Below are 9,305 nucleotides of genomic sequence, written 5' to 3'. Positions count from 1 at the left end.
CGCCATTCATAATTTATGACGTCACGTCATTGTCCATATTATGACGTCACAATCGAGTTCTGACTGGCACAGCCAATGAAAAACGCTCCATAGTATATTACACTAGTGACATATGTAAAAATATTACACGGGCGAAATTCACTGGATAACAGGCCGATTATGTGATATATATATATATATATATATATAATGAAAAGTTATATCTACCAGACAATGACAACATGACAATATTTTAGCATATTTATGTCCTAGTATGTAATACTCAATACTCTTTAAACTGATAAAATGATAAGGATGAATAACAAACAAGGAGATATCTCTGTTACACCCTGAAGACAGGGGATGATTATTTTTTTTTTATCATTCACCATGGTAACAAAGGTGATATTACAGCTGAACTTGCTGATACCCTTGACCTTAACGAAAAATTAAATAGTAATTTTTAAATTGATATTTTACAAGATATAAAGTTTTGTGAGAGATTTTTGAAGCCCTTTTCATAAATATTTTTTTAAACATCATATAGTTTGGTAATCTGATCGGGTGGACACACCTTAGTCAAGGACGCATGTTGTCCTGTTAACGTGAAAAAACACATCCCTTTATGAACCTCTATAGATGTAGAGTTACCAGGGAATATCCGAGACACCGTTTAGCTGATACGGCTAAACACACTTGAGTCGAGGATGGTAGTACCACTCAATTAAATTTGGAGAGTTCTCTGTTGCTTCCTTAAGGTAGGGGAGGATTATTCTCCCAGCAGTCCAGTACTCTGTTTAAAACAATAGCATTTGTTACCTGTTATCCTGATAAGGACATGACCTCGTCCGTCAAGTGATGAATATGACGCCATATCGGATTGCTCCTGTGACGTAATATTATTGATTCTTTGTGTTTGAAATCAGCCATACCCTAGAGGGTGAGGGAGAAACCATACCATAGTGGCGATAGAGAAATCTGGTAAAACGTGAGACAGTTCAGTAAAACACCAACACTTTTTCCTACATTCGAACTAGAGAGTGCTTAAAGACATACATGTATGTTGGAGTTTAAAATGGTCCGTACCATATCGATTGATGTTCCGAAATGTGACATGGTTTCGATGCGAGACGAAACGTCATTTTTTTGAGACTTTGGTCAGGGTGAGAATATCTACCGCAAAAACGCAGTTGGCATCAGAAATCGCCTCACAAAAATAAACATTACAAACAAACCTACTTGGAACATTAGTCTCATAAAACCTGAAAATATTATTTTCAAATAAGCTCTTGATCAACTACTTAGTAATTGGTGCATTCACAAAGTCATAATCGATTTTTACCAAATTATCGTGTAAAAAAGGTGAAACAAACCAAGCCAATCATTATATAGGTTTATGATTTAGGGAAGTTCTACCCTCGAATGAAGAAGTAGGGTTCATAACCTCGTTTTTGACCTGTAATCTATATGCTTGGGAAGTATCTCTCTATCATCCAAACCTTACTACGATAAATTTCATCAGTTATGAAGAATTCAATGTTGTTACATATATAAGTAAATATCAAAACGACTAGAATCCGGTTAATGCGAAACACATACCAATCACAATACACATGACTCACTTCAAGATACTTGCGATTTTTATGAGTGGATACCGGACAAATCTATTGTAAAAAAGAGATAGTATAGGATGTTGTTTGTAAATACACTAGTGAATAAATAGTGAACAAAACATAATATATACTAAAGGCTCAACCTAAATGCATCTTTCACTATTTTGATTTATTACTACAAAGTTCGTAAGTTCTTTGGGGTACGACAAAAATAAGTGATCTTTCCAATTAAAACATTCCCGAAAATCACTGCAATCTCTTCACGAGGGTCCCTGTTCATTTCATTTCATCAAATTTTATTGACAAGATGTCATAATCAATTGGATTGAATAACAGGCAAAGCCTATATAAATTCTCTCCGTCAAATGGCCAATGTTGAATAAACAAGGAGACATAATATTTTAGACATGTTGCAAATGTTCTTTTTCGTATCTACGGTAACCTCGCGTTACCGTAGACGGCTGATACAGGGTAACAAGCTCCTGTAGGTACTGAGGAGCTGTTCCATTCAGTGCCTTGTATGTGTATACCAGAATTTTGTACTGCGACCTGTATCGTACAGGTAACCAGTGCAACGAATAAAGCGCAGGNAGGACCAGGGTTTGAATCAAAGTAACACCGTGGTAAACTTTCATACACAAAACACTGTACCATTTTACCGTTAATTGCATCTTTATGTTTTTTTCTCTCATAAAAGTCACGCTAAGAATGATGTACTTTGCAGAAATTATTTATCAAAGTTATGCCAGAAAACAGTTTAACAAGCAAAGGTTTTGGCATTGGTACTAGGATCGGGAAGGACTGAAATACTGATACCTTCTTTAATAAGTATTAAACAAATAAGAATATTTTTAGCGCAATTTTTTTAATAGCAAATATACATTTATGAGTCAGTGCAAACACCAAGCAGTTATGTTCAAGTTATAGGTAGTAACAAGTAAGGCATAATGCCCGAAGGTCGGCCTCTAACTAAAGTAAAATAACAGCTATTTCCGACATTTTACTGGTACAAATATCGCATTAGAATCATTCTTCAGCACAAACATGCAGGAGGTATGGCATTCTTAAAACTTTCTTTTAGCTACATTTATTTTACAATAATTATTGAACTTTCAACTTACATTAACCAAGCTTGTCGGGTGAAAACCGGAGTACACAGAGAAAACCTTTAGAGGTAAATTGCTCTAGCATTCCATCCAAGAAAGAGTTGAATGATGACGATAGTCGATGGTATATGAAAGTGTTTTCTTATATTAATGGTTTATATAAATTTTGTATTTTGAAAACAAAGCAGCCGCCTGAAAAGGATTAAGTCGGTTTGATTAATGTTTTACGTCCTATTAACAGCTATGGTAATTTAAGGACGTGCCAGGTTTCGATAGTGGAGGAAAACCGTAGCACCCGGAGAAAAACCATCGACCTGCGCCCAGTACCTGGCAACTGCCCCACGTACGCCTCGAACCAACGACCCAGTGAAGGAGGCCTAGTGACCGTAGATGATCTCAGAACCCTTCGGCCACCACGGGATTAAGTTAAAAGTGATAGAGACATTGAGGAAACGTCATGAATTAAACTGAGAATTTATAACATATAACCTATTAACATGTCAACCAAATAACAGAGTTGGTCTTGCCTTTTTCGGATTCACAAAAAATCCTAAACACACGGAATACTTCAGTACTAACTTATTACATCTGGACATTTTTTTTCTGTCATTACAATTAAAAATAGGTCGCTTTTGAAAGTCGGTCTTGCATTTGTCGTTTTCACAGTAGTCATAAATAAATAGGATTGCATTTAGCGAACGCAGTAGCTATGAACTAGAACAGCCCACAAGGAACACTGGATATGTCTCTTTCAGTGTTTAACCGAAGGCGAACGAATGTTTCTGTAGCTCGATAAACGCCGAATACGGGCCACAGTTCCCGAGACTCGTCCACGTTAGTAAAGGTGGATATCTTCCTGTTCATGTTAATGTCAAACACAGCGATGGTTCTGTCCACTCTGTTAATGAAGAATCCAAGTTTCAAGTATTTGTCTGTACCGGAAGTGGCGTCACTGAGAATTTCACTATGCGTTATATTGCCTCCGTTACTTTTGAAGAAGAGGGTGACTCCCTGTGTATCAGAATTGTGCGCATTTATGGACCACGCCCCTTTTTGTCGACTGACATAGTAACTTTCACCAATCGCCTCTTCTGTTGCAAATGCAACCTCGAAAACCAGGTTGGCTGAACTTAAATCCTGATCTATTCGATAATAGATGTCAGTTTCAAAGTAAATGGTTTGTAGGTTTGTAATCACCGATGAGCCCTGGACTCCAATGTATTTCCGGTCAGTTACCGCTGGCCAGTCATAGGTGCTGCCCCGTCGTCTATTTGACAATGTTAGCTTATCACTGGAGAGGAAGCAAGAATATAGGGTTGCTGGGTCCATCAAAAATCGGGGACCTGAAACATGTTTTCCCAAAAACGAAATACAGATATGCATATTAAACGTAAAAAAGTAAGAACATTAATAATATTAATGATATACAACATTTATATAGCGCCCTATATAATTTGTAAAATTACTCTAAAGCGTTTTACAACATATTGATAATAGTATTAGTTATAACTGTGAAACGATAACAAAGACTTGCAATCACTTTTATACGTTAAGCAAGCAGATAATCATCGCAATGTGCACATAAATGAATAAATAAAGGGTGATATTTACATGACGTCTTTGCAAAGTGCCTAAAATGCAGACGTGAAGAGGGGAGTTTTGATGTACCTCATGAATTTGGCCAGGGTATTTGACTTTCTAATAGCAGATGGTAAGCTATTCTACAACGTGGCCGACACCCTCCCAAAGCACCGGTTTCCATAGATCACAGTGCAAGATTTTGGGACACACAACAACATTGCAATGACTACAAATTTTCGTTGAAATTTTCTTCTCCTTTCCGGAAATTCTTTTTATATGTTACTTAACTTCAAAAGGCGTTGCATTATTCAATATCAGCATGATATTGATATTCAGGTAAAATGGTAAAAGCTTTCACATCAAAATACAGTGAAATGTGTATTTTGTATTGTATAATTTCGCATTATGAACCTCATATCGATGGGCATAAAATGTAAGATAGGTAATACGAAAGAAAGACAACATAACCGTGATCAAAATTACTTTATCCCTTGTCAATTTCATACCAATAATGCAATTAAAGAATAATATAACACAATGTCAGGAATACAAATAATCTGTTAGTATATGCAAATAAGACGATTTCAACGTAAGAGTAAAACATTGAATATTTCAAATGTAAAGTGTTTGATGTTTCAAATGTAAGGTACGGAAAACTTCAAATGTAAAGTATTGAATACTTCTAATGTAAAGTATCAAAAATTTCAAATGTTAAGTATTCAATACTTCTGGGTAAAGTATTAAATATTTCCAATGTAAAGTATAAAAAAAAATCAAATGTAAAGTATTCAATATTTCTAATGTAAAGTATTAAAATTTGAAATGTAAAGTATTCAATACTTCTAAGTAAAGTATTCAATACTTCTAAGTAAAGTATCAAATATTTCAAATGTAAAGTATTAGATATTATTCGACATTAAAAGAATTTATTACTATAATTGTTATAGATTGAACATTTCAAATATAAAGTACTAAACAATTCAAACTTTCAAGCATTGAATATTCCACATGTAAAGTATTGAATCCTTTGAACGCTTGACGTGCCGTAATTATCAGGAGCCTTGACACTAAATTTAGGATATTCTGTAACTAACTATTATACATTACTTTTTGTTTGTTTTAAAACTAATAAATTGTCAAAAAAAAAAAAAAAAAAAAAAAAAAATTAAAAAAATTTTAAAAAAAAAAAAAAAAAAAAAAAATCATAATTGAGAAATTATTCAAATGAATGAAGAACAAATGCTAAAGGTTTCAACAATAAAATAGAAGTTAAACAAAATACTAGTATCCCCCATTAGGGATTTTATCCTAGTGTGTATGATTGTATTGACTAAAAAAATGTGTTATTTAAAATGTTCGTGTCAAAACTGAAGAAAAAAACATTATTGTTTACTTTCACATGAGTCCAGTTAATGCACAGTTGTTTGATACGGGGCAGCCATTCATCCCTTCAGTAAAAATACAAAAGGACAAGGTCAACCCGATAACAAATGGTTCCCAAGTTTATCTCATTATGGCAATGTAGAATATGTTCAATGCAAATATCATAATGTGTAATAAATTAATCCGCCAGAAAGAAACGAAACCATTTATAAGCTTACCTGGCCCAAAGGACCAAGTGAGCTTATGTCGTGGCGCGTCGTCCGTCCGCCGTCCAGCATCAAGATTTTACTTTAAACAACTTCTTCTCTATAACAAAAGACATAGGATGATGATAGTTTGGCCAGTAGCAGGCTAGGATGAAGTGCTACCAAGTTTGTTCAAATGAATGACCTTCACTCATATTAAATGTCACAAGGGTCAATTGTCTTATAAAAACTTAAACCTACTTCTTCCGGATAACCAAAAGATCCAGGGCAATGATATTTGGCGAGTAGCATGCTGGAATTCAGTGCTACCAAGTTTGTGAAAATGAATGACATTCGCCTATATTCAAGGTCACAGGGGTCAAACATGTTGAAATCCTTAAAAAGACTTCTCCTAAATAACCAAACGACTTAGGGTGATGATACATGTATTTGGCCAGTAGCATACTGGGATACCAACTTTGTTCACTCATATTCAAGGTCATAGAGGTCAATCGTCTTAAAAAACTTTAAACGGCTTCTTTTGAATAACCAAAAGGGCCGGTATGATGATATTTGGCCATAAGAATACTTGGATAAGGTCTACCAAGTTTAAACGACTTCTGAATAACCGAAAAATCCAGAGTGATGATATTTGGCTAGTAATATGCAGGAATAAAGAGCTTCCAAGTTTGTTTAAATGAATGACCTTTACTCATATTCAAGGTCACAGGGGTCAAATATGTCAATTATCAAGTTTGTGCATCTGTATGACTTTTACACTTTCAAGGTCACACCTTGTCAATTGTGTACAAATATTTAAAGGTCATTTTCTCAATAGGGTGGTTATATTTGTCAAGTGGCATTCCGAGATGAAGGGCTATAAAGTTTGTTCAACTGAATGTCCTTGTTTGCCTTTCAAGGTCACATGGGTTAAATGTGTTTTAATCTTTCAACAGCTTCTTTTGAATGACTGAGTCAGACACTGATATTTTACCTGAAGCCCACTTTAAAGGTTGCAGTTGTGAGATAAATACCAGGTGAGCACTGACGGCCTTTGGGCCTCTTGTTATCAGTGTTCACTTCCACACAACAAGACAATATCTTATAGACAAAAATAAACAACAAGACAATATATTACTGACAAATATAAACAACAACAAGACAATATATTAATGAAAATTATAAACATACTTAACTACAGTCAAAACACTAGTAATACAGACTTCATGTATTACTAACAACTGCAGTGTTGTCAATATTTTCTATTAATTTGATTTGTTGATCCTGGACAACCATTTTTTGACGAGAACGATTTCTTGCGTTCTTCACTATAAACGCAAATGCTCTTGTAAAGAGTTATTTTCATGATATAATGGTTTTTAACGCATTTTATAATAAACACTTCAAATATCTATTTGTGAAACGAGTATTTATCAGGCCAATGATAAGTCATATCGAAAAAAAACCATTGCTAAAGTACAAAACCGCACACTATTATCCCAGCGCTAAATTCTAACATACGTCTGCCTTACCAGGTGAAGGATTTCCATACTTCATGGAGTTTAATTCCGATAATATTTGCTTGTTTTCCTCTTCCAGACGCCCTACTCTTGTTTCCAGAGCCTTTGTCGTTGCCAGTAAAATCGGTCTCACTCGTTCTAGCATGGCTTGTTCAAGGAAAACATACTTCTTTTCTTCTCCAATCAATTGCGAATCTGCATTTGTGTTTAAATGCCATATCACCAAAAGTAACAGAATTGAATCCCCTTTGTTACACATTTTGATAAATGTAGTAGTAATGTGAAACACTATTTCGAACACCTCATTATATAAATTAGCCCCTACTACATTAGTCTTATTTAGTAAACGCCTCCGGATGATGACGGGATGAATGACTAAGATTTACTGGACCTGGTTGGTAAGTTCGTTTTATCAAGCTGACAGTGATAAATGTATTCACACGGGTCCAGTAAGTAAATAATATGATTTTAATAAACTGCCAGCCTCCTGTTAATGTCTGTATATTTTCAAGTATGGTTATCCCGCTTTCATCATTGTTACGACATCAATGTTAAGAAAATGTTTAATACATCCTGACAGACACGTTATCAGCTTTGCCAGGATCAAACATTTGTTATTCAGGACATATCCACTTCAGGATAGGTAATATGTAATATACATGAAGAAATTTTACAGGCTATTGATTAACCAATAAAATACTAGTAACATGAATGCGGACACGTTTGAACTATAACCTTTACTACATGAGGACACGTTCGAACTATAACCTTTACTACATGAGGACACGTTTGAACTATAACCTTTATTACATGAGGACACGTTTGAACTATACCTTTACTACATGAGGACACGTTTAAACTATAACCTTTACTAGATGAGGACACGTTTGAACTATAACCTTTACTACATGAGGACACGTTTAAACTATAACCTTAACTACATAAGGACACGTTTGAACTATAACCATTACTACATGCGGACACGTTTAAACTATAACCTTTACTACATGCGGACACTTTCGAACTATAACATCTTCAACATGTGGATACTTTCGAACTATAACCTTTACTACATGTGGATACTTTTGAACTATAACCTCTACTACATCTGGTTACTTTTGAACTATTACCTCTACTACATGTGGATACTTTTGAACTATAACCTCTACTACATGTTGGTACTTTTGAAATATTACCTCTACTACATGTGGATACTTTTGAACTATTACCTCTTCTACATGTGGGAACTTTTGAACTATTTCCTCTACTACATGTGGGTACTTTTGAACTATTACCTCTTCTACATCTGGGAACTTTTGAACTATAACATCTTCTACATGCGGCACTTTTGAACTATTACCTCTACTACATTTGGGAACTTTTGAACTATTACCTCTCCTACATGTGGGAACTTTTGAACTATTTCCTCTACTACATGCGGGTACTTTTAAACTATTACCTCTACTACATGCGGATACTTTTGAACTATAACCTCTACTTCATGTGGGTACTTTTGAACTATAACCTCTACTACCTGTGGATACTTTTGAACTATTACCTCTACTACATTTGGGAACTTTTGAACTATTACCTCTCCTACATGTGGGAACTTTTGAACTATAACCTCTACTACCTGTGGATACTTTTGAACTATTACCTATACTACATGCGGATACTTTTGAACTATAACCTCTACTACCTGTGGATACTTTTGAACTATTACCTCTTCTACATGCGGACACTTTTGAACTATTGCCTCTGCTACATGTGGATACTTTCGAACTATTTCCTCTTCTACATGCGGACACTTTTGAACTAATACCTCTACTACATGTGGATACATTTAAACTACTACCTCTACTACACGAGGACACGTTTTGAACTATTACCTCTAAAAATATGCGGACATTTTTGAACTCTTACCTCTATTACATGTGG

General features: G+C 34.8%; 1 protein-coding gene across 2 annotated transcripts; it reads right to left on the bottom strand.

Annotated features, from left to right (window-relative positions):
- Positions 1–2,440: 2,440 nt before the first annotated feature.
- On the bottom strand, positions 2,441–7,899 carry LOC110463774. Of its 2 annotated transcripts, XM_021518626.1 has the most exons (3): positions 7,380–7,893; positions 5,677–5,727; positions 2,441–4,041 (listed from the first exon to the last, which is right to left on the bottom strand). In XM_021518626.1, exons 1-3 carry the CDS (start codon positions 7,624–7,626, stop codon positions 3,413–3,415), a joined length of 927 nt encoding a protein of 308 aa, XP_021374301.1. In that variant the 5' UTR covers positions 7,627–7,893; the 3' UTR covers positions 2,441–3,412. The 2 variants fall into 2 exon arrangements, with proteins under 2 accessions (XP_021374301.1, XP_021374302.1); XM_021518627.1 differs by lacking the exon at positions 5,677–5,727 and having other exon boundaries at positions 7,380–7,899.
- Positions 7,900–9,305: the final 1,406 nt, after the last annotated feature.

This window comes from Mizuhopecten yessoensis, unplaced genomic scaffold (genome assembly GCF_002113885.1).
Source record: "Mizuhopecten yessoensis strain PY_sf001 unplaced genomic scaffold, ASM211388v2 scaffold10925, whole genome shotgun sequence".
Classification (NCBI taxonomy): domain Eukaryota; kingdom Metazoa; phylum Mollusca; class Bivalvia; order Pectinida; family Pectinidae; genus Mizuhopecten; species Mizuhopecten yessoensis.
Note: the sequence above shows the minus strand (reverse complement) of the source record. Positions and strands in the feature narration are given on the sequence as shown.

Bases quoted from the DNA above. Each gene is read 5' to 3' on its own strand.
- LOC110463774 (XM_021518626.1), bottom strand. From the start codon at position 7,626: ATGTGTAACAAAGGGGATTCAATTCTGTTACTTTTGGTGATATGGCAT. The intron at 5,728-7,379 runs GTAAGGCAGACG...TTTTTACTGAAG, and splicing joins GTATGGAAATCCTTCACCTG to GGATGAATGGCTGCCCCGTA. The intron at 4,042-5,676 runs GAAAGTAAACAA...AACATGTTTCAG, and splicing joins TGCATTAACTGGACTCATGT to GTCCCCGATTTTTGATGGAC.